Here is a 25,699-nt window from a genome sequence, read left to right as displayed (position 1 = left end):
ACACAAAAAAAACCTAAAAGCAATCTTTAAAAAACATGCCAGCACATTAGATTTGGCTGACATCCAGACTAATAGTGCATTAGTGCTGCAAGGGAAGGATGGTTTTTGCCAGTATCTCCTTTCTTTGGAAGCGCAATGTTACTTTGAAAATATGCTCCTGAGGTTCGCATGACCCTCATAGATACTTTCAAATGATACACTTTGCTTTAGAAGGAAAGATTGGCAAAGATTGTTCCTCTACTGTAGTGCCAGTGCAGCGTTGGTATGGGTGTTGGCCTTTATGTGTAAGGTTTTTAGAGCAGCTTGTCTGTTCTTGGTTTCCATCTGCTTAGGACTTGGCTTCATAACTGCTGTCTTCATGGTGCTGCAGCCTCTTAAGGCCAAGCATTGACCCTAACTGGTTTTAGTGGCCAATGAACTCAGATGTAATGGAAATCCACTGTTAGCACAAATTGTGGTTTTCAAAACCAACTTGGGTCTGGATATGAGTTTGCCCCCAACAAACCATGTTTTGTGATCAGGCTTGGGTCCAGACATAATACTGAATCATGGCTTTGTGTTGTTTGAACCTAGCCACTAGGGCAGGTGTAGGCAACGGTGATTCTCCAGCTGTTAAATTACAACTCCGTTCATCCCAGCTACAATTTATTACTTCCTAAGGAGTAAGTACCCTAAAATTCAGCAGACCTGAATAAATATTAGGGCTGTACTTCAGGACATTCAAGCCGAATAATGTACATCACATTTTAAGGAGGGAGGTGACTGGTTGCAGCTTGCTTGTCTCCGTGCAGTACAGCATGTGTCCAGTGCAGGGGGAGCACTTTATAGGAAGCAGAGCCCCATACTGCCCCCGCAATGCCTGGAAAGGTTTGTGGGGAAGTGTATGCAGGGAGTGGTGAGAAGTCTAGCCCTTTCCCAATAGCGCTTTATGGGCAATGCTTTTGAAAGGACTGTACCTCCCAGTGTTCTCCATGTGCCTCCTCTGGTATTGCTGGGGCAGTATGGGGCTCTGCTTCCTGTAAAGCCTCTCTCCCACACTGGACAGATACAGTATTGTGTGGAGATGAATGTGTGGTGAGCAGTGTTCTCTCTAATTTTTCCCCCATCTGTGTGCTGAATGACTTTTGTTCTGGGTGGCAGTATCAAGGTGCTGTGTGTGTGTGCACATTCATTCAGAGTGGGGCCTTCCAGATTCAACCTGAGGGTCTAAAACAGGTTGAATTTGGTTTAAATCATGATTTAAATCACTAGTCAGTAAGACTAGATTTAAATCATGGGTTTTTTTTAACATAAAGACTCATTCTTGCTGGTATAATCTTAATATTTACAACCGGATGAAGGTTTTATTTTTGGTCCTCTTCTAGATAGAAAAATTGCCCAAAATAATCTTACAGAAACTTCTGGAAGAGCATGACATTGTGAATGGATTAATGGAATTAATTTACCAAAATATTTAAACATTGCATATATACAGCCTCATGCTACATGATTAAAAAGTAATCCTTATTTCATGATGAATATCTATGGACTATAATGTATCTTAAATAGAAAACTATCTTTAGATAGATTTTTTCCTCAAAAAGCATTTTATTTAAATAAAATCTAATTTAAAATTTTTAAAAATCTGATTTTTAAAATTTTTATCCACCCTGATCTAAAACTAACTGAGCAGACATGAAAATTTTTGTGAGTGCAAGCCTTAGAGGGAACACTGGTTGTGACTGGCCACCTCTGCTTGGGCTGTGCAGAACTGGTTTGAGCTTGAACTGGACTCGCCCCCCCCCCAAGAGAGGGGGAGTCAGAGCCAAACCAGGCCCAGTTTGGATCGGTCTGGTTCAACCGATTCGGCATGCTTGTAAAGGGGAATCCAGTAAGCAATTTTCTTTACAAGTAAAGGGGGAATCCTAGCAACTTAAATGGGGTTGAAAAGGGTGGGGAGGTGGGAGGTCACCTTACTGCCATGGTGGCCTAGTGGCAGCTCCCCTAAACACCAGTACTCCCTGCTCAGTGTGGACTGGCAGGGGACCAGTTTAGGTCTCCGTGCATGTGCGGAGGTCTGAACTGGGACCCTGCTGGCCTGCACTGAGGTGGGGAGTGCCAGCAGGTCCTGGGGAGCCACTGCCACAGAAGAGCCACCACGGCATGTAAGGTGGCTGCCCGCTTGCCCTTTTCAACCCCTTACCGGATTCCCCTTTGCAAGGAAGCTGAACTGGGCTGAACCAGTTCGATCTAGTTTGAGTGCATGAACTGAACTGCCTTGGAGACCAGCGATTCAGTTCAAATTCAAACCAAACTGTCCGGAGCGGTTCTGTGCACACCATTAACCTCTGCATGATTCTGAAGAGGGGATGTGCATTATTCAGCTCCAGGGATTCTAAAGCTCAGCTCTAATAAACATGCTTAGGATCATGCTGAAAGATTTGCAGTGTTATGTCAGGCTCTTAAGTATGGCCATCCGCTCTCAATCCACTGAGCAAAGGGCTTGAGGTGGCCTCAGAGTTTCTTGCTGGGGAAGCTTTCCAAGCTTATGAGCAGGGCTTGTTACATTCACCAGGCCTGCTGTAGCCTAGCAACCCCCTCAGCTCTTTCAGAATCCCAGGGCTCGTTCCACTCTGAGCCCTCCTGCTCCAGAACTGGCCCCTCATCCCTCATATAGCCTCTGATAGCTGGGGCAAGTCTTGCGAGACTCCATCACAAAATCTTGCGGGAGCTGCTCGCGATCCTGTGAGGCCTCATTGTCTTTTGGCAGCAAGACCATACCTCTATGCTTGGGCCAATGACCATGGCCCCATGTGGGTGTTTTGGTGTCTATTTCCTCCCCCACCCAATCGGAACATTCCTGCAAGACTTGGGTGGGGGAAGCCCTGCCCTGGAGTTTGTTGCATTTCCCTGTGGTGATCGGCACTGCCTTGGCGATTCCCTGACACATTATTTGACAAATATAAACCAATGGTGGCTCCCCTCATTGCTGATTGTATATGTTAGCTTTACACCAATCTTTTGACAAGCAGTACTACAAGAAAGGGGCATAGGCTTGTACTACTTGATACTTCCTACATAATCAGTTATTTGGACTGTGCTACCTGTATGGACTTGGGGGAATCAGCACAATCCCAGGGCTTTTCCAGGTGAGCTGAATATGTTTATGATCTTCAGCTGGAGGTGCCCTGTGCAGCCTGAGTTTTGATAAACATAAGAGCCTATTTCATCAAGTGCATGAGAAACTGCCACCTGAGAAGATGGTAGTTGCGTTTATATTTGTGGATAATGGTATATTAGAAAGTTAAGCAAAGTGCAAATTAGCAGCTGCAGAAATATATAGAATGCCATCCTGATAACTGGAGTGCTGATAATTGCATTATCTAAGTAATCACTGGAACATAAAACAAGAATAGTAAACAATTAGTATAATACTAGCTGACCCGGTGCAGAGCATCTGCGCCCCTAGTTCTCCCTGTCGCCCCACCCACCCACAACCGATCCAGCTCCCTGCCCTGTCTTCATTTTGTCTCCATCCCTTCAGCCGTTCTCCCCCCACATCCCTTCACCCAGTTCTTTCATACTCCCCCCCACCCTATCCCTTCAGCCAGTTCTGCCGCCACCGCTGCTTTCTCTTGGCTGGCCAGCTGCCTCTTTCCAGCATTCTTCTCCCCCTCCACTCACTTGCAAACTCTCACGAGAGCTGCCACACGTGGGATTAGCAACGGGTATGTCTAAGAGAATCATATATAAAGATTGAACTGTCTGCTTAACGTCACTCATGCACTAGCCTATTCATTGACTTTGAAAGATTATGTTGTAAGCTAGTTCTGTTTCTTCATACTTAAATTTTGTGAGCCTCTTTTGCCTCTCATGCAATTTAATCCTTATTATTAATTCTTGTAGATGTGCCTGTGTGGGGATGCGTTCCGGCACCCAGCGGATTGGCTGGGTGTCAGAGGCTCTCCTGATTGGCTGGGCAGCAGAGGCTCGCAGGAGGCCATTGGCTGCTGTCAGGGGAAATGGTGGCGGCGAGGAGGAGGTGGTGGCGGGCCTGGCCACGCCAAGGAGTCAGGAGGCGGCATGCTCAGCTCTGGTGGCGAGGCAGCAGCGGTTTCGCACCTGGCTGCGGTGGCAAGGTGGTGGGCTCCTGAAGAGCACTGGGGGGGAGAAGCGGGTGGTGGCAGTGGGCAAAGTCCCGGCGCCCTGAAGAGCACGAGGTGAGAGCAAAGCGGAGGAGGATGCTGGAGGCAAGGGGGGGCTGGGTGGCGTGGGGGGGCCCATGGTCCCCCCGGCTGTCGGGTCAGCCAGAAAGCCGGGCATATTGGCGTGGGGGGGAGACCCAAATAGCGCACAGATCTGTGTGGGGTCGGCTAGTTTCTGTTAATGCCAAAGAAGTAGTGGAGAGAGGATGTTAAGCAAGTATTCTTAACATTCGTATTCTAGTCTATGTAGGGTTTGCATGCTCTTTACAAATCCAATAGAAGCAAAAGCTGGTAGAGCTTAACTTGGCTGCTATTCTGTAACATTATTTTTACTTTTAAAATGTGTTCATCTGAATCAGATTTCAGCTTGGGTAGGTACTGATGCTCATCTTTCTTAAAAAAAAAAAAAAAGTTAAGTTCTGTTGAAAGGGCTATTCTTCTGCTTCATAATTTTATTTTGCTCTGTCTGGTGAGCTCCCTGATCACAGTGTTCCATCTAAGGCATGCACTTGAGCATGTGCTCACAAGTTTTTAAATGTCCGCTCAGTTAATTATAGATTCCACTCAGGTTGATTCAGGAAGGCCCCACTCTGAATGCACGTGCGCACACACACTGCCTTGATACTGCCGCCCAGAACAAAACTCATTCCACACACAGAAGAAAAAAATTAGAGGGCATTGCTCACAAAATTAGAGAGAACACTCCTCACAAACCCACAGTTTTTTTCTTGTAGGAGCTGAAAATCATTTGAATGGGTCTGTCTTTCTAAATGAGTTACTGTGATATAGATGTTTATAATTATTATTATTCTGGTCCTCATGTTTTAAAACAAAAGTCTCAGTTTTCACATACCTTTTGAGTTTGGTTTAGAAAACAACTAATTGTAGTTTGTGTTTTATCATGTGCAGGAAGTCCAAATCTACCCCAAGCTAGCACTTCTTGCTCTGCTTCGGAAAGATTTTGTGCCCTTTTTATTGAATTACTTAAGGGAGCAGACCAGTCAGATCTTGACCAATGGACCATCTACCCCAGCTAAAACTCCGAACTCTAAGGTCCTTGGTAGCTATAGGAACCAAAGGACAGGATGTGAAAGGAAGGCACACAGCATGACAGGGACCAGTTGCAGCAGAGTGCAGCTTTTTTGTGACACAACCTCCACCAGTTTGCACAGCCCCAGTAACAGTGTGTCTGCTTCGGAGCTAGATGGATCTTCTCCTTTTACTGGGTCAAGTATATTGGCTTCCTGCAGCGATTTCCCCAGCGTGGATTCCAACACCAGCCCAAGCTTTGGTTCAAGCCCCATGTTTCCTCGCAGTGAGAGACGTTCTAACCAAAAAACGAACTTGGGGAGTTTTCTTAGTGGTGTCCCTGTGAGGCGAGGTAGAAGAAGAGGCAACAGTTCTGCAGCTGCTTCTGGCCGGTTGGTGGCTCATGATCTGGGGCAAATCTTGAATGAGGAAGCAAAAGATGACAGTTCATCAATGAGTTCATCAGGGCACAGGAATCAGAATGAAGTGAGTCTTATCTCTACAAGTTCCTCACCTGATCAGCTTAACTTAAATGACTTGGAGGAATTTCCACCTATGAGTCCTGCTGGAATCACAGAGTAAGTCTTGGGATAAGGCTGTCTCATTTCCCTTCGGTAATGCTAAAGAGAGAGCAATTTTGCAGTTTGTAATCATGTATCAAGAAATGAAGAAAGTCCTACTAAAAAAATATTGCCAGGCTCTCCGCAGCAAAATTGTTACCAACAAACCTGACACAATGACCAGTTGATTGGCAGGATATGCTCTTCTCCCCCTCCCTGTGCAGAGCCCTAGATTTCCAGGACTGGTTTACTGTGACTCAACTAAATTTATCTCCAAATGTCAGCATTTTAAATCTTATTCTGCCTTTCTCTTCCCTTTGGATTATTTTGCTTTGCCCCAAGTGAGTGTGCTTAAAACTGACATCATATACTCATTTGAATACATTGAAGCCAGATCACTGACCTCCTTATGTGATATCTCAGACAATGCTGAGGGAGGTTTCAGAGGCATCCTTTAGCCTGTGATTACCTCAAGGGGTTTGTTTTTTCTTTTCCATTTTTGTTGGCTCTTGTGACATATTTCAACAAACCAAAATAGTCACATTTTTATTATTAGCAAGACTATTATTTTTATTATTAGGTATTATTAGCAAGACTATTGTCTACAATGTAGGGTGGTTTGGGTGTGTATGTATGAATTACTTAGAAAAGATTGTACCATCATTCTTTATATGAATTAATTGCAACTTACAACAAAATAAATCCAGTTTTAATTCCTATTGCAGCAAAACCAAACCATCAAGAAGAATCAACCCTACCCCAGTGAGTACTGAGCGATCTCTCTCCAAGCCCAAGAGGTGCTTCACTTCCACTCCTGTTGGTCAATCTCAAGCTTTTTGGTTTCAGTATGAAACCAGTCCTGAGGCTCTTGCATTACCCCAGGAAGCACACCTGATCTCTGTTCCAGGAAGCCTTCAAGAGGAGAGAGAGATGCTGAAGAAGGAACGGTACATTATGAAATCTGGATGGGATGCTGAAGGGAGGGACAGATCTGCAGTACATCAGAAGCGGGGACCATATTTGAATTTTAAAATAGCTATTTCCTATATATACAGTCATCCCTCACCAATCACGAGGGATCCGTTCCTGGGAAACCCTGCTATTGGCAAACTTGTGATTGGCGAGGCATTAAAACCAATGGGAAAGGGGGTTAGGGAAATTTCATTCACAAAAATACTTTAAAATACGGAGAAAAAACCTAGAATTGGCAAAAAAATCCGTTAAAATTGCCAAGAGTCAGCAAGAGGAGTGAACAGATTGAACCTCTGGAAACTTGGACGGGGGGGAATCACTAAAAGGTACTTTTGAACCCCCCCCAAATTGCTCAAAGGCACTTTAAATCGGAGGAGTTGGCATGGTCAGCAAGAGGAATGACCAGACTGAACCGCCCAACATCATGGGGGGAAAACCCATCACTAAACAAATCTTGCCAACGGCAGATACTCTGGTTGCAGTTGGCAGGACCAGTCACAATTTCCCAGTCACAGATACTCAAAATCGCAGTTGGAAAAAACGCAATTGGTGAGGGATGACTGTATTCTTTGGCAACTAGATTCACTAGTTGAAATTTCTTATGCTGGAGCCAACAGGCATTATTAGTAAAAGTTTCCTGATGTTTGATGGATATATTACTGAATAATCCTGATACAGCTTTAATTTGTATTTTTTTAAAAAATATCGCACATACAGTAGCAAATGGCATTAAAAGGCACTGCTTTATTAGGTAATATGCATTTATTTGAAGAAAGTGCATCCTTGATTATCTGATACATGTTTGAAGACCACCTACTGATCGCTATGTTGGAGTAGGAGTTTTTGTGTCTTCACCCATTGTTCTGAATTCCCTGTTCAGTTCCTGATTTCAAATTACAGGTTCAAGCTGTTGCAGCACACGTCTTCCCTATCAGGGTTATCTCTGGATTGTGGTACATCTGTCAAACCTAATTTTGGTCGGAATGCAAGTCTTGTCGAAAACCAGTTGGTAACCTCTGCAGATTTCAATAAGGTTTCCTGCAGGAGGCAGCTGGAACAACTGGCTCAACTTTATTCATCTTGTATAGCAGGTAAAGAGGTGGGAAGATGAGCACTTTGTGTGATGTTTTAAATTCATATCAATTTGGGAGGGTGCTAAAAATAGCAACCCATAGAAATATCCTCAAAATCAAGTTTCAGTAGCAGTAACATTTTTGGAGCTTGCCTAGAGAAAAACAATGTTTGTTCTGTCATTCAGCTACTCACCTAACGTTAAAAAAACCAAAGCATATCTTGTGCTTGGTGTGCTCTCAACTACATCTCCACCAAATTGGAATCAAATTCTGTACCATCTCTTCTAAATTCTTTATAATGTATGTCAACTAAGCATATTTGCATATGCACACTGATTTTGCATGATTCGTCTACTGACAAAGAGGGAGATAGGCAAAGACCTTCAGGATACTGAAGCTCAGTTCCCTGATCACTGGAATTCTGATTGGTCCCTCCTCTGCTTCTGGGATGCTTTGGTTATTCCATTACTTCAACCCAAATTCCATTAATCCTTACCAATTATGTGGACTAGAGACATGCCTTAAGAAAATGGCATACACAGGATGTTGAATGGGAGTCATCTGTTAAATTCTATACTTCCCTGGTGCTTGCACGGAATCCCACAGTTCAGGCAGACCAGGCATGCTGTAATCCTCAAAAACTGATCAGTGATCTTATGGATATAAAAAGAGAAGAAAATGTTATAGCTCTTAAAATTCAAGAAATATTCACTGCTGTGTCTTATATAAGCGTATTCTGTACTGACCTCCAAATGAAACACAAACATCTTATTTTATGGTGTGGATATTTTTATCCAATTTTTAAATGTACTTTAAACATTCAGTTTGGTATCTGCTTCAGAATGGTCGGGTTTGAAATGATTTTAAACGAACAAGTAATCAAAGATGCCCTGGATGATTAGCTCTGTTCCTTCACTTTCTTTGCAGAAAACCTGGTGCCAAATATATTTCTGGAGCTTTTCTTTGTGTTGCAGCTGCTAACATCTAAAGGAACTTCCTCTGTGAAAGATGGGGAGAGTGATAGTGATCTCAGTGAAGAGCATAAAGGTCAGAAGCTGTGTTGGATAAGCATTCTGTGCTGTTAGTGGGATACAGATAGTAAGACGTACTAAAGAAAGAGGAGTTTAAACTGGAACAGATTCAGGGGAGGGCACCAGAGATAGTGAGGAGTAGAAACGTATGACGATTGGGTGATGGAATAAGGTATATTTAGTCTGTAGAAGGGAAGTCTAAGGGGAGACATGATAGCTGTCAAATATCTGAAGGGCTGTCACATGGAAGAAAGAGGGCAGGACTAGGACCAACTGGTTGAAATTATAAGGAAGCAGATTTAGGCTAGACATTTGGAAGAATGTCTAACTGTAAGAGCTCTTTGACTGTGGAACAGTCCGCCTTGTGCAGTGCTGGGCTCTCTTTTGCTGGAGGTTTTCAAACAGACTGAAAGGCTATCTGATGGAGATGCTGTAACCATTTCCTGCAATTAGCAGGGTCTTGGACTAGAGCATGGCTCAGCAAATCCCAGGAGCCAGCTTGCCTTGGCCTTTAGAAATTTGTGTGGTGTATCAGCCAGGTGATGGATGAATTCAAGCAAGAGGTGGCAAGCAAGGCACGGGCTGGCTGCGCTCTTGCTCATGTTCATCCATCACTTGGCTCCGGCTGGCAATGAATGGATGTGAGCTGGAGGAGGGGGAGGCAGCAAGGAGGGCAGTGGGTCTGCTCCTCACCCCCATGGAGTGGAGGGTGTTGCTGGCTGACCAAATACTACATTGACACACGTTAAAAAAAAATCCCAATAGAGATGTAATGGACATACACAAACCTATCAGACTAATGGACACACAAAATTATGAATGAAAAATTATAGACTAATGGACACACACAAAACTATGGAGGAAGGAGCGAAGAGGAGCTTATCTCTGTTTAGGCTAGACCTCTGAAACCCTGAAGGGTGGAAAAATGAGCCTAGCCTAGCTACTAAAATGTTTGGTTGGCTTTTAGATCCAAAGAAAACTTGAGGCCTGGACTAGAATAACTTCCAAGGTCCTTCCAGCATTAAAATTCTGTTTTAAAGGCTTTTATTTCACTTACAGTGCTATAGTATTTACAAATATAAAGTACAAATACAACAAATATTTTTAAAGTTCCCAAAGCGGTTTATATAGAAATAAATGAAAGGGCTCCCTGTCCCCAAAGGGCTCACTTCATGGCAATAAAAGTGCTGCTCTTTTGGAGTGGATTTCTTCAGCATCCCTAGGAAGATGGGAATATAATTCTACATTTGGAACCTGATGTGATATAGTATTTAACATTTTTTCCAGAACCTGCTGTGATATTTAATCTTTTTGCCAGAATACCAGCTGTCAGATTATATCTTAAAAACTTGCTAGGGATATGTGGGTGAAGACCTCATTGCATAAAGTTCATATAAAGTTAGACTTCCAAATGAAATTTGAACTTTGAGGAATGATTTCTAATTGGCTCCAGCTTCTTATGTCTTGGTTAGTGCAAACCTTTAATTTTGCCTTTCTTTGTCCTGTTGATTCCAAGAACAGCTAGATAAAATAGTACAGGCTGTTAGGTGTTTGAGTTTTCTTAGATGTTTATGATAAATTAGCAATGCTATAAGTAGGCTTCTGGGATTTGTTGGTAACACGTGGCTGATTTGCCTTTTTCACATGGGGTTTCATGATCTCATGCCTATGTTTTCAGAGGATCAATTCTTTCTCTGCAGTACTTACCTACAGAATCTACTTACTTGAGGTTTTTTTACTTGATATATAGCAAACCACTTTACTCTTAATTTGTTTTCAGATGCAGTAACAAAGCAACACTTTCACAGTGTACACAATTGTGTCTATTTTGCTGTGCTGGTCTTGGATTATCAGTATGAGTAAGTTGGATGGTTGGGATATGTTAAGTATATCTGTACTCACACTTCCATGTTGCTGTGTTTGCTAAATTGCAGAATCAGTTTATGAGCTGAGTATTTTGCGTAGCTGTGCACAATGTTAAAACTGTTTCTTTGAAATCTAGGATTCTATCATTCACTAATCAGAATTGAGCAATGGCTTTACAGTAGAATGATGTATTCAGTTTTGTTTGGAATTTGGTATTTTGCTATCCATGCCTCCAGAACAAAAATAAATCTGAGAACCATTTTTAGCTTTTTCTGTATGGGCTTGTATTTGTCAGTGGGCTGTAGAGATTAGGAATGAAATGGGATTAACATAATAGTGCATCTCTTTTGTTGCTTTTGTCTTGGTAGAATTATATCTCATTTAGAAAAAGGGACATTGAAGCTTTTGGCTGAGAATGATAGGATTGCATCCTTTTCCCCTGGCTTGCAGGAGAAGCTTACAGCAGCCTATGAAAGAAGCACAGTAAAGGTAAAATCAATTGGATGCTGAAAGAACTGTGTGAAATAATCTCGCTAATCTATTCTTGGACTATAAAACTATTTCTTTTTTCATTATCCTTGTTCACTGGTTTATGGTGTCTCCAGTATCCCTCTTCCTCATAGCAACAGAGAGTTTCTTAACATCTTTGTGGACTTTGCACAGAAGCTTGCCCCATTCTGCAAGAATGATAGTTGCAATTGAAGAAGTACTATCTGTGTGTATTAACAGTATATGAAATAATTAGATGACTTCATGGGTTAGAAAAAATTGACTTACTTGCTATATTATATACCACTAAAGCTGTCCAGGCATTAAACTAACTGACCCAAGTGAAGAAAAAGGAAGGCAAGGGGTTTTTGTGTGTACTTTCGTTTGGTGGACCACATGTTAAATTATAAGAAACATATTGTGCTTATATATTTTAATATTTAACAGATTTCCCTGCTGCTACCTTCATGTGTGCGGTCAGTTTCATTCCAGCCAGAAACTGACAATAGATCTAATTTTTCCAGTGATAAGGCGTTTCACATATTTAAAAAGCAAAGGTGAGTTTTTTGCAGTCATGGGATGTGTTATGATTTATCAGTTGCTTTCATCTATGAAACTTCCAGCAGAAAATGGGAGAGTAGTTCTCAAAACCATCAGTTGTCAACGCTCATAGTTCTGTGCTGTAGTGAAACAAACAGGGAACAAATTCTGTGGGCCAAAGAAGTGGTCCAAGATAAATGTGTGTTAAACGTTTTTTTTTTAAAGTTTTATAAATTTGTTAAATATTTAATAACTGTTTTAAAAATGATTTTTACAAATGTTAAAAAGGGAATCCCACCTGTAGCTGGTTACTTCTTACAATGCCAAAGTAATAGGCTTTAACTGCCTCTTCTTAAGTGTCTCAGGAGAAAATAATTGAAGAGGAAAGTTATGTATGGTAGTGCTTGATAATGTTTTTTAAGCCATTCTACATCTCGCACGTAGTTATTTTGACTGTGAGAGTGTGTATAAGTAAAGTAGTTTTACTTTGGGAACTTTCAGAAAAGTTCTTGGCTGTTTTTCTTGGCTTTATTGTCTAACTGCTCTTCTCTAGTAAAATAAATGGCCAATATTTGCTTATCCTGCATTTCTTTCTGTATTTTACAATTTGTAATTTTTTTCACAGACCTATTTTATCATTAATCCTGTATTGTGCTTTTTTATTAGTCCTATTTTTGTTACAGATTGTTACTTGGAGTCTGCTAACTCCTGCTAACGAGGCTGAGTCACCTTTTAAAAGTGGCGATTCTCTTTATTTAGCAGGGGGAGAACAACTGGCCCTGTCCACCCCCAGCACAGTATTCCTCCAGTGACAGTTGCTGGTATCTTATGTTTCTTTTTAGATTTTGAGTCCTTTCGGGACAGGGAGCCATCTTATTTATTTATTATTTCTCTATGTAAACCACTTTGGACACTTTTGTTAAAAAGCAGTATATTTAAAAAAAAAAAGCAGTATATACAAGCAGTTGATTGTCTCTTCAAGAAACTTTAAGGCTTGGTGCTTGCCTTTTAGACTTGCCCACTAAATGGATTTTTAAAAAAGTAGTTCCTGTCAGGGATCTTCAACTCTAAATCATATAGCAAAGGCAAATTTTAGAATGGAACCAGGTGAATTCTTATTTATTTTTAAAAAACTTTATTAAATTAACTCTTTTAACTGAAAGGAACAAATCAAGCACAGATTGCTTGAGGAGATTCCAATGGAAATAACCCATGGCCATTTATTTATCAATATGCTGAAGCTGTTCTAGGATATTGGGTTTTGGATTTTTTTTTAAAAAGTCCTTGTCCTCCTCCAAATGTTAGTTCAGAACTAGACTCTTCACCTTGAGTGTTACCATTCTATTTAAACAGAAAAGTGTGTTGTGGTTTTAAGTTGAACTTGCTGATAACATCAACTGGTTACTCCATAAATAATAAGTCAAAGTATACAATATTCAGTTAACTTATCAATCATCTTAATTAAATGTGAAGGTTTATTTAAACAGTCATTAATTTGTAAATAAACTAATGCTCAATTGTAGAATTTTTTTTTTAAAATAATCATCTCCCCCGAAAAAGATTTGTTTGCTAGTCAGTCCAATCTTTCAAAAAGCAAAGCCCAAGTCTTTATTAGCAAGCTGGATGATAAAATAATATTGAGCGGCTCTGGACTGCACCAAAGATGTGGTGCTCAGTCTCTGTTGGAAGCAGGCTTATGAGGGCTGGCCTCATGAAAAAGAATAGTAGTGGCATAGTAATAATAAATTTTCTTGCCACTGTTAGTGCAATTCACAGATGAAGAGTTTAGCAAGCCAGGAATGAGCTAGCAGCTGGAGTGAATACAGTCAACCCACACAATATATAAGCAATAAAAATAACACATTTTCATAAGCCATAAAATAAATCCATAAGCAATAAAAAAGTAACCCATATCTTTCCTGTTCCCCTATGGAAGTGCTTCTTTCTGCTCACCTTGTAATTCAAGCAAGGTAGTGACTACACTTTTCCACACAAGGTGGCAACTTACTTGGACATTATTCCAGCTGATTTCAAGTGGATATTCCTTCTAAGTAATTTGAATTTGATATTTTGATTTACATAATAGTGCATCTCTTACTGCTTTTGTCTTGGTAGAATTATATTTAGAAAAAGGGATATTGAAGTGTTTGGCTGAGAATGACAGGATTCCATCCTTTCCCCCCCGGTCTGTGCTTAGGACAGCAGCTTAAATGTGTGCACTGGGTTCTTTGACCTTTATTTCTGAATTCTGTCACTAGCAGAATGTCAGCCAGTTCTAGGCTACAGATAATAGCAGACAATTATCTTTAGTCTACAAGAAAAAGTATTTTCTTGCAGACTAAAGATAAATGGCTCTGCTTTGCCACTGCTGAAGTGCTTGTAGATTGGTAGAACGCCATGACCCCACTGATGAGAGTTGATGGTACTTCTAATTATTGTGATTTTTGTATGTTAAAAGGATAGAAATTGATGCCTGCCTTTTTCAATAGGGATATTTTCTATGAGTTGCTGCGTGAATGGGAAGATAACCATGAAAAAACAGGCTGGGATTTTGAGAGGTGTCTGGGCGACAGGATCAGGTAGGAATGTTTGCAACAACTTAATGTAATTTATGCCTTTTAACTTGTAGAATGCTGAACAGATTGTTGTAATTTTCCTTTATGCTTAGAGTGTTCTACTGAGCAGATGTCTACTATGTTTTGTCATATGGATTGTTTTTCAACTGTAGATTGTGGGACTTGTCACTTATGATATACTTGCCTCCATGGTATGGACAAGTTCTATTGGCAGTTTGGATTATATTCCAGAACTGTGGCTTGTGTTTGGTCCTAAGACCATGACACAGCCACCTAATAAACTTGAAGCCTTGGAAAATATTAACTTCATTTTACTTACTGTTTTATAGATCCTACACTCAGTGGGGAAATGTATCTTGTAGTGGGAGCTTTGGAATCCTTATTTGCTTGCCATATTAAACTTCAAAGACAGTTGTTTAATAAATTTGCAATTTAGAAGTCCGTCATTAAAGCGGGAAGGTACAGATATCTTTATGAATGTCAACACATAGACCTGTATTAATCTCTGAAACAAGGCAGATTTTTCTTGAGAGAGCACTTATTAGTAATAAATGTTCAGTAAACCAATTCTTTTCTTGCTTATTCTTTTGCAACCTACCTCCCCTCCCTCCCTCTGATCACACTGGATGTAGAAAGAGGAGCAGGTCTTATGCATGCTTCCTTGCCTGCATTTCTCATTCCATGTAGAGGGTAGAAAGAGAAAACGTGATTATGGGCAGCCCCTTTTGTGCATTAGTTTGTTGAGAATAGGAGCTAATACTGTTGCAGCAGAAGACTGAGAACATGTAGTCTGTTGTGGCTGTGTTATATTGTGCCTACAGGAGAAATTATGATCTAAATATTTTTGCAGAGGTTGAGGGATGCTGCTTGCTTCATGTAGAATTGGGAAGAAATATATTATGAAAAATGTGCAGCTTAAAAATATTTGACTCCCTCAGACATTTGCTACTTCTAAATATGCCCATGGCTATTACAATCTTGATTTCCAATTTCATGATTTATTTGCAGTATTGGTGGTTTTTTGGATCTTGTTTTTACAGGGTTATGATGGCTCACCTTTCAACATCTTGTAACTACAGCCACTTTGCTAGGCTTTTCCAGAAGCAGCTTCTTCAGGTAAATAATTGTGGTGTTTCCCATAAGCAAAAGACTATGACTGACTGAATATTCCAAGACATTCATGGAACTTAAACTTCTCATCAGGTCACACCTAAGATGTTAAGAAAATCTTACATTCATAATTCATAATTTGTGTGCAGTGAGTATTTCGCATTGAGGAAATAAGGAATAATTTTACCTTTTTAAACCATTAGTTTAATCCACAGTATTTCTTGGGTTGTTTTATAGTTTGCCTTTCACAGCACTTTTTTTGGTATTTTATTTTTATGCTGCAAGACTCTGTGGCCGTTTTACAGATGGGGTCCGCATTTCTTTTTAGCCTTGAAGGTCATACTTGAAATTTGGTGAAGAAGTAGCATGAGTTGTTAAGTCCTGCCTGTTGCTTCCTGCCCTTGATACATTTTCTGTCCCGCTTCTTATGGTCCTACTTTAGCCTATTCCTCATAATACTTGGTTTGAAAGAACCGTGATTGACCTGTCTTTAATTATATAGTATATTATTTCAAGTAAGTTTAAAAAATCAAAGGCACCCTTTGTTTATTATGAAGAGTGTGTGTTGCAGTTAATCTATCTTCTGCTGAGAGAACTTTATTTTATGTAATCAGGTACTTTTTCCTCTTTGTGGGACTTTGGCATAGCTTATATACTAAAACACATTTGAGAATTATCAAAGCTACCGGGGAGAATTGGGTAACCTTAGGTTTGAAGAAGGTGCTTTTTGATTTAAGGATGCTTGACAAGCATCCTTAAATTCAACAAATTGAGATTGTACATCCTTTCTGTTTCCTTTGGCAGTCTCATTTTATAGTTCTATACTAAAATCTGAAGCAGTTAAAATAGTGCCACAGAATTTGCGTTAACTTTATTGTAAGCATATGCGAACTGTAATCTCCACTGCTATGAATCCTGTCTCTGCCTTTTGATCTCTTGTAATGGTTTCACACATGCAAGTTGCATTCATGATGTTGCATTCATTTAGGTCCTTGGCGGACAGCAACAAATGTTTGATAGGCTGCATGTGGCCCCAGCCTATATGTTGTGCACCCCAGATCTAAGATTGTAAGCATTCGTGTGAGAAATCTCCCTGTGCTATAATTTATTGACTGGTGTCTTTTTAAATTAGCCACAGGCTAAATATTGCTTGATCCAGAATCAAAGGAGAGAGTATGGTAGTGGACTTAAAAGTACTAGAGGGAGAAAAGAATTATGCCTTTCCCACTGCTCTTTCCCCCATCTCTGCCAAAGATGTGTAAAGGTCCAAATGGTGGTGGTGCAAGTTGGGGAGACACCCCAGACCAAGATGTCCTTAACATGCTGGGTTCAGATAATCTGAGCCGATTGAAGAGGCTGCAAGAGAGATTTGTCGTCCCTCAAAGCATCAGAGGACCTTGCCCACCCCCTTCCTTCCCTGGATGCCAGCAGTTCTTCAGGGACTTCATCCTCAGTGCAGGAAGGTCAGCAAGCTTGTTGCTATCTGTGGCTAGGCTGTATCAGTGAGTGGTGGCTACTGTCCAAGTGTCCAAGTATGGTGTACGGTATCTTGGATGAAGCCATGAAAGAGGGTTTGTATAAAAGCCCTACACCAGTGGTTTTCAAAGTATGGGTCATGATCCAGTACTGGGTCCCTTGCTAATTAACATTTTAATGTTTTCTTAAATATCTGTTAAACGTTAAGTAGTTTAAATAACATGTATTGCCCTGCTATGATTTTATGACAGCCCTGATGATGATAAATTATTCTTTTGGGTCATGAGGATAAAGTTACTTTGGTCGTGAGAAAATAAGTTTGAAAACTGCTGACCTACACAATCATTCCCAGGTGGCAGAAAGTCTGCACAGAGCTGTTGAGGCGGGGAGATTTCACACCTCTTCAGGAGGTCCAGTAATGAGTCCAGGAAGAGGGTGGGGACTTAGCTTCCCTATGTGAGTTGAGAAGGGGGAAGATTGAACAGACTAGTTGGTTGTTTCCATTGAGTTTGAGAAGACAGAAACCAGTGCTAGCTTCCAGTAGTCTCCCATCCTCTGCAGGAACTTGGAGAGATGAGATGGGGCTGGAGTTTTGAGAAGAGGAGGGTAACATTGTGGGTGTGGGCTGATGAATACTGGCTTCATTAGGCCCACTGATTTTCTCAAGCAGACAGAATCTAAGTATTTGAAAGGCTGGCAGTCAGTGTTGCTGCAACCATAGGAGCATGAGAGGATTTCTTTGATTTTAAGTACACTTTAGTATTGTATTATCCACTCCCAGATGTTGTTGCATTTGCTTGAGCTATATGTTTTAGATTGAATGTAAGTTGTTCTAATAAAGGCCTTTACTATGTTCGTCTCTTTTGTCAGTTACCAATTTAATCAGCACCTGATAGACAGCCTGTGCTTGCACATACTTGAGCTCGACGGCCTTGCTTTGGTAGAGCATGAGCCCAGTGATGGAGAAGCAATGGATGAACAGGTAATTTGTATAGCTAAGGTATAACAGTCCTAAAAACCTGGCTGGTCTGAGCCAGTCCTTTTGCAGGATCAATGCCTGTTTTGTCTTCATGACATTGCACAAGTAGAGGGAGCAGACTTGGGCTATCTGCTGTATTTGTATATTTACCTTCATGGGACTTCATTGCAGATATTCTCCCCACCACCACAAGCTGTCATGGCTGACATACAAAAAATACTTGGAACAATAAAACATGGTTAAAACTATCCTTTTCATTTCAGGATGAAAAGAAGCGTTTTGCTGCAGTCCTTGTGAGCCTCCGACTCCTGGCAAAGTTTTATGGGTTCCTTGTCTTCTTGCCTTATCGTACAGCAGAACCACCAACAGGAGACGTGCAAGAGTCTGCAGTGACTTTAAGGAACTATGTGTGTAACTAGTCAAATTTTTCTGTGTGCATGCGTGCGTCTATCCGCATAATACTGGAGAGAGATTTTCTTGGATTCTTCTGGGCAGAAATATTTCATAAGATGCGGGTCTCCCTTGTATCTAAAGTATACATTTGACTGTTGAAACTCATGCCCCAATTAGCCACCCTCTAATGTTTCTATGATACTTTTTGTCAGCTTGCTGCTTCAGATTGAGGGTAGAGGCCAACACTTAGTTATTGATGTGTCTCAATCATCATCTTTGTTAGCCATCCCGTAGCAAATTGTTTTCTGGGCAGCTCACAAAATTAAATGTCAAATAAAAACAAGACAAATCAAAACACAAAACATGATTTGTGTTTCGCATGATTGTACCATCTTGACAGAGAGGGAAAGGGAAGTCTTCCATGTCTTTGTAACTATCACCATGTCAGAAGCTTGCACATCTGCGGAAAGAGTCCTTTTTGATGTGCAAACTTCTGATATTTTGATGCAGTGCTTCAAACAAGTAATCTCCAAAATCAAAGTACAGTGCCAAATCACATCACTAATTCAGTAATCCCACTACAACCACTCTCGTCGTCGTCTTTATTATTATTCACATTCATACAGTTAATCATATTCAAGACTGAGCATGACTTTAAACTTGTGCCACTTGCATCCAAGATCAGCGCCCTTGTTCAAGTCTGCTCTGGCTTTCTCAATGTCATGCTGTCCTGTCACATGCTTGACGAATGGACTGGATAGTATAAATGTGATTGGATGAGCAATTTAAAACTTAAGTTGGACTAGGTTTGTTATGCTGTAGGTATCAAAATATCTTGCTAAATCTTATACTTCTTACCATGTTCCTTTGTGGGTGCTCTAATATCTTTCCATAAAATGTAAAACTGAAGGAGACTTATTTCCCCTCTACTTATTTAGGAGCCAGGAATTGAACTGAGAACCCAGAGTTCCCCTTTGTTACTAAAAATAGTTGGGTTTTTAAATCAAAACTTGATGTGTCTTCTAAAAGGCATATTACACACAAAGAGGGAAGTTGTAATAATAGAAAATAACTTAGGTAATTTTACATCTGATGGTTTTGCTCACATGGCACATGTCTTATCACTGCCTCTAAAAAGGTAGTGTTCCTGTAGTGGATTAAAGCCTTTGTCTCAGAGCAAGCTCACGTGAGGAAAAGCTGAATCATCCCTGCTGAGCTGCCTGGGTAGGCGTCTCCTAAAACTATTTTGTAATTATCAGTAGGTTCAAAATGCTGCCACCGAGCACCCTAAAACTTGCAGAGAACAGGTCCAGTGGATTGGGTGTTGTAATCCAAGGTTCCTCCAGAGCTGGGTATTGGGCAAATACAAAAAAACCTTCCACATGTAAGCTTACACAGGATGAGAAAACTGATAGCTGCTAGACGTCTGAGGATGAAATCTGCCTTCAGTCCCCCCTTTTCCTGAGTTAAAATCCAACTTGGAGGAGCTTATAAAAAGAAAATACTTTTTTTTAAAACCACAGTTTTAATCCATTGCTGTAAACTGCTTCTGTCTGAGGCTTTCTAGTTTTCTTAGAAACAATTAAGAATACTTAATAGATTACAAAAATAGGTTGTCTTAGGCAATATTTATAAAATCTTTTGCAGTGCCCTAAATAGGATGGACGTAGGCTAGTGTTTCTTATTTCAATTACGTTGCAGGTAAACGATAATAAAACGGTATCGGGAATATGCAAAACACACACACCAAAGAAATATAAGTTTCTAATGCACAATCTGACTAACAAACTGTTAGCTATGCTGAATACCCTTTTCCTTGAACTCACCCAATTCCTGAGGAGAATCAAGCTTCCTGCAATCCTTTCTTTTAAGGATCTACAGAGTTATTCCATGAGAGAAACGTCCATGCTGGCTTCGACCATGAGGGAGTAAACTCCATTGTCCCTCACTAAGCCTTTCCACACGCCCTTCTTGTTGCCAGAATTTCCTGCGACTGCTCTCTGGGTTCACCCACCTGGTGTACTGATTGGTTGCTTGTAGTTCACCACCATGTCAGTCAAGAAAAGGGTTCACTCGCTGTTAACTCTTTACGGGGGCGGGGGAGGATGGTCACTACAGTTCTTCTCACACTGCTTAGCAAGGAAAGGAGTTCTCATCATGCTGGTAAAGGAGAACCCATCAGACAGGAAGAAGGGGAATTGAAGAGGCCACACTTTCCTGCTTCTTGGTCATTCATGACAAAAATAGTAATCTTGTAGTGGTTGACCATCTGAGTAAATAACGTGTATCAAAGAGGAATTGGTTGCAAAGTGATGACAGCAACAGAACTGAATGATTATATTTTTACAGTAGTTTTGTGTCTTTATGGGCTCAATATCATTGTTAATAGGGGTTGTTTTGGTAGTGTTTGGTTCCCTTCTCCAGGAGAGAGCAAAGTTAACTCTTGTACACTTGTTATGGTGCAAGTGTACAGATGTTTGGCAGGGGGTAAAAAGTCTGAGAAGCTGGGGCACTTAAAAAAAAAAATCAAGATAGAGAAGTTAGTTTCAGTGTGTGCATAACATTTTCCCAATATTTGGTTTTTTTTCAAGACCCTTCCTGCACTGGATATACTGAAGCTGTTGAGGCAATCGATTCAGAAACAATGCACTGTTCTGACTATACCCTGGATTGTAGAGTTCCTTTCCCTTATGGATTATGTTGCCCCATTTCTTGACTACTATGGGAAGATATTCTCCCTGCTACTGCAGCTATACCGGTAAGAGGCTGGAGAGGGATGTGTGCATCTGACTTGAGTTAAACTAAGGAGTTAAACTCCTGAGAGGCCAAATACTGACCTCCCTAGAAAAGCTGCTATTATGAATATGGTTATAGGACTTTTGTCTTGCTGTATACTGAGACTGCTATATACTTGGTGGCTTGTAGTGAATCATGTTCCTCCAGCTACAGCCTTTATATCCCTCTGTATAAAAATAGTTACAGAGCCTTCCCTTAATACAGAATACCAGAAACAATGAAGAAGTTTATGGCAAGCTTCTCCACCCCTCAAATAGTTCCTGTCAAATGCTGATGGCCTTGTAGAGTAAGCTTACAGAATAAGATGTAAGGGAAATGAGATGCCAAAGAACACTACACCTTGAAAGGGGAAATGATGGTAAAACTAATAGCAAAGTATGGATTTTAATATTCTCCTTTCTTTTTTGTCCTCTTACAGATGTCTGGTACTTTCTGAAGTTAAAGAAATGTGTTTCCTGAACAAACTTCTGATTCTTGCAGTTTTGGGGTGGCTTTTTCAAGTATGTAGGGAGTGTTTACTACACACCTTCCCATACACTTGTGAAGCGTTCTTTTTGAAGTGTCATGTAAAACTTTTATATAGCACTGTTCCTAAATGTTCCAAGTGTGTCACATATACAATCCCTTACAACAGTGCTCTATTAGGCCAGTGTTATCTTTTGTATATTGAAAGTGAGGGCCGCAGAGGGCAATTGCATGACACATTTTGATGAGGAGGCTTAAGGGGGGCAAAGTATCTCCCCAGAATCCACTCCCCAGAATCCACCATAGGTATTCTGACTTTTTTAAAAAGGTTGTTTAAGTACACTGGTTTTTAATGGGTAATCGGTTAGAATACTGTGTCTGCATACTCTTCCTTATATCTTCATAAGTAAAACAGCTCTTTTTAAAAATGAAAGCTGGGCATTCAGGAAGTGGGCCAGATCCCCTTGTGGCTCTGGCACCAGAAGCGTCTTTTTGCTTAAGGCCGGCAAATGAGTTTAGTTCAAAACTCATTTCAGCCAAAGACTACTTGCTCATTTTTTCTTAACACTGTTGTGTGCACTCAGCAGAGAACTATAGACTGTGGTGGAGCCTATATATTTGAAAGGTAGCAAGACCTGACTTTCATCCCAATACTAGGGGTCAGATTTAGCTCCCACTCAAGTGGTGTGAACCTGTTTACCTTCTCCCAATTAATAATATATACTGGGTTTCAACAAATGCTCTCAAAGTGTTTTTTGCATAGCAGTAGATATGAGTAAGTGGTTCCCTATTCCAGAGGGTCTTGCAATCTAAAATGATTGAGAGTGCAAGTCCCTATCATTGCAGCTAAGATTGTGTTTTTGCTTTGTTCTGCAAAGTGGTTAACTATTCTTGACTTATATTCCAGATGCCCACTGTTCCAGAGAACTACTTCTTTGCTGGTGAAGTGAGACCCAGAGAATTGACAGCAGACTCTGAAATAACAGTTCGAACTCTGGTAAATGTGAATAGATGAGCATATGGGATGTGCATGGGGTTACTTGTATTGTCTGAGATGGATCTAATGTAAGAGTAATCTGCAGATGAAAAAAGGCTGAATGCAGCTTACTTACAGTATTGGTTGCATCTGACATGTCATAATTTGTTTACTGCCTTTCCTCAGGATTCGGTGCCCTTGGTGGATCAACAACTGCTTTATACCTGTTGTCCATATCTTGGTGAGTCATTGATTAAAATACTTTTTTTTTTTAAGCATGCTTCTCTGCTGCTGGATCAGGACATCCCATGTGGTCTAGAAGCAGGACTATGCAAATTAGACAAAGCTTTAAGAGCATGGAAAAGAACCCTCCCTTTTGCTCTCCTTTTGATTTGAAGGAAGCAACCCAGACTCTTTGGAAGGCCCTTGGGCCAGCCAATCTCATTCTGGGCCCAGGTTCAACCTGGTCCTCCCCGCTGGTCCCAGCAGACCGTGCAGCAAATAGAAAGCCCACTCCGCTTGTTAACAAATTCCACAGCTTTACTCAGGAGACTTCAAACATGTTTCAGGTTCCTCCCAACCAACACTCGCATGGCAGCCCTACTTTTTGGCACCATCCACCCATCTCATACTGCATGGGAGGAGGCAATGGTAAACGCTCCCGTATTCTACCAAAGGAAACCATAGGGCTTTGTGCATGCCGGGAGTCGAAATTGACTTGATGGCACACTTTACCTTACCCCCGAGATGGGCACAGTTCCCTCAGAGATGGGGACAGTTTCCTTGTTTTCACAGTTTCCTTGTTTTCACAGTTTCCTTGTTTTCACAGTTTCCTTGTTTTCACAGTTTCCTCGTTTTCACAGTTTCCTCGTTTTCACAGTTTCCTCGTTTTCACAGTTTCCTCGTTTTCACAGTTTCCTCGTTTTCACAGTTTCCTCGTTTTCACAGTTTCCTCGTTTTCACAGTTTCCTCGTTTTCACAGTTTCCTCGTTTTCACAGTTTCCTCGTTTTCACAGCTTCCAACAAGGAGAAACCTATTGGTAGGTAGATTCAGCTTCACACACCAACTTGGCAACAGTCCCATATACTGCAGCCAAACTCTTCGGCGATGAAGCCCTTGAAGAAATACTTGTAGAAACTAAAGGCAAAAGAGAGGCATTTCCCTCACTCCTCACAGGGAGGACAGAAGGCAACCACAATTTCAGCCCTTTCATGCTTTTTGTCCCACCTTCAGTCCCTGGGATAGAGACCCCAGGACACAATGTCTCTTCTGGAACAAACACAACTATAGGCCAGCCACCCAACTGTGCCAAACCTTCAGTACCCAATCCAAAACCAAGCAGCTATCCTGACTCACCACTCCCTGGTGTGGGAGGTCACCTCTCAGACTTTTTCCACACATGGGAAGCCAACATTTCCAATCAGTGGATACTCAGCATTTCTGATCAGTGGGTACTAAAGGAGTAGTTCTCCTGCATGGCTTCCTTTCTTTCTGCCCTTCTTCCTGTCATGGACACCTTATTTGTTTCATTTCTGCCTTTCTCTATGGGTCAGGAGATTTCCAGTACCACCATAGCCAGATGGATTAAGACCTGTATCATGTTAGACTATGAGATACGGAACCTACAACCACCTCTGCACATCACAGTGCACTCTATGAGATCAGCAGCAACGTCAGCTGCATTCTCTACTAATGCACCACTTTTGGAAATCTGCTAAGCAGCCACCTGGGCATCACCCTCCACCTTCACACAACACTACAAGCTCGACTTCCATCACTCTCCATAGGCAGCCTCTGGCAGATGTGGTGTTCAACGGGTTCTTCCTCCCCAGTAGATGCTGATATTCCCACTTGGGTTCCTTAGCTGTGTCATGACCCACATGAGATGTCCTCATCCAGCAGCAGAGGGAAGAGCATTGGTTACTCACCATGAAGGCTTCTTGCTGCTGTATTTGAGAATATCTTGACCCACCCATCTGGGTGTCGGCATCTACTGGTGTGTTTCCTTCTGTTGTGTTCATCTGTTTCTTATTCTCACACTTCTCTCTGTATCTTGGACTTGGCTACTACAAACTGGGGAAGATTCTCCTTCCCAGGCTCTTAAAGCTTTTAATTTGCATAGTCCCTTGCGTGGGAAGGACAACCCATTTTAGATGTCCTCAAATCGAGTAGCAAGAAGAAGCCTTCACGGTGAGTAACCAATGCACCTGTCTTGCAAAATCCTGAATAGTTCCTTTATTTGACCAAAACTCTAGAAAAAACTTGACCTGCCTGCCCAGAAAATGAGTAGCTGCTCTCTGTAGTTATTGAGAACTGATTGACTGAATTGCACCTGGAAATTAGAGGAGAGAAGCTAACTTGAGATTGTTTTTCAACTTGTGGAAATACTGTTTCGGTAGTACAACACTGACCCTGACTTACAACTGAGAGTCTTCATGGTTGTTGTAAGTCCTCTGCTCAAATCAGGGTTTGCAGGGCTTTCAGTAAAACCTGTAAATGTTGCTACCAACTCTACAAGGATAGATGGTGTCTTCCTCCTCTCCTCGCATTCTTAAATATGAGGTGTGTTTGGGTGGTTTTTCTTTTTCTCTTGACCTCTGTACAATTTTATGAGTGAAATGCAAATCCTTTTTAAGATGGAGAGGCCCAGAGACAGGATGTTCATTTGGTTCTCCTACCCAACACAACACGGAAGCACCATGGGTATTCAGGGGCTAAATTCACAGGAAGAGGCAACTGTTGACCTATAATGATGTTCCAGAGGGATATATCTGTTGCAGTAAAAACAGCAACATATGTCTTCTGGCATCTCTTGAAGACTGAGAAATTTGAGGCAGAAGCTTTAATGGACTATAACCCACATCACTGGGAACTAAGTTAGTAAGATGTAATTGGAGCTGACTGTGGAATTATAATATCTGATTCTTTGAACTAGCTGCTTTACCCCAGATCTTGCAGCAAGGGTGAGAGGTGGGGAGGAAGAGGCAGCTATTTGCTATTTCTGTTGCTAAGGTGTTGGAGTAGCTGAATCTTCCACTTCTAAAACTTAGTCTAGTTGGTGATGCAAGCAGCCCTGAACCACAAACTGTGTTTATAAAGTTTTATTTTAATTATTACATGGCATAAGGACATTACTACTGGAGTGGTAGTAATTTTTTTAATGCATTTTGAAATTCAAGTTAG

At 41.1% G+C, this 25,699-nt stretch overlaps 1 protein-coding gene across 2 annotated transcripts in view; it reads left to right on the top strand.

Moving 5' to 3' along the window:
* Nucleotides 1-25,699, top strand: part of CDAN1 (codanin 1) — a 69,541-nt gene that overhangs the window by 7,841 nt on the left and 36,001 nt on the right. The window contains exons 2-17 of one of the 2 annotated variants that reach the window (XM_053285882.1): nt 5,094-5,791; nt 6,499-6,720; nt 7,646-7,836; nt 8,746-8,865; nt 10,630-10,708; nt 11,084-11,204; nt 11,652-11,761; nt 14,234-14,323; nt 15,361-15,436; nt 16,685-16,893; nt 17,777-17,888; nt 18,149-18,292; nt 20,870-21,036; nt 21,493-21,574; nt 22,447-22,536; nt 22,702-22,756. In XM_053285882.1, coding sequence (XP_053141857.1) covers nt 5,094-5,791; nt 6,499-6,720; nt 7,646-7,836; nt 8,746-8,865; nt 10,630-10,708; nt 11,084-11,204; nt 11,652-11,761; nt 14,234-14,323; nt 15,361-15,436; nt 16,685-16,893; nt 17,777-17,888; nt 18,149-18,292; nt 20,870-21,036; nt 21,493-21,574; nt 22,447-22,536; nt 22,702-22,756 — 2,566 coding nt within the window. The remainder of the gene's footprint in view (nt 1-5,093; nt 5,792-6,498; nt 6,721-7,645; nt 7,837-8,745; nt 8,866-10,629; nt 10,709-11,083; nt 11,205-11,651; nt 11,762-14,233; nt 14,324-15,360; nt 15,437-16,684; nt 16,894-17,776; nt 17,889-18,148; nt 18,293-20,869; nt 21,037-21,492; nt 21,575-22,446; nt 22,537-22,701; nt 22,757-25,699) is intronic. The other variant, XM_053285883.1, reaches the window with a different exon arrangement.

The sequence above is a fragment of the Hemicordylus capensis genome, chromosome 1, assembly GCF_027244095.1.
Source record: "Hemicordylus capensis ecotype Gifberg chromosome 1, rHemCap1.1.pri, whole genome shotgun sequence".
Classification (NCBI taxonomy): domain Eukaryota; kingdom Metazoa; phylum Chordata; class Lepidosauria; order Squamata; family Cordylidae; genus Hemicordylus; species Hemicordylus capensis.
This window is presented reverse-complemented; position numbering and strand designations above follow the sequence as displayed.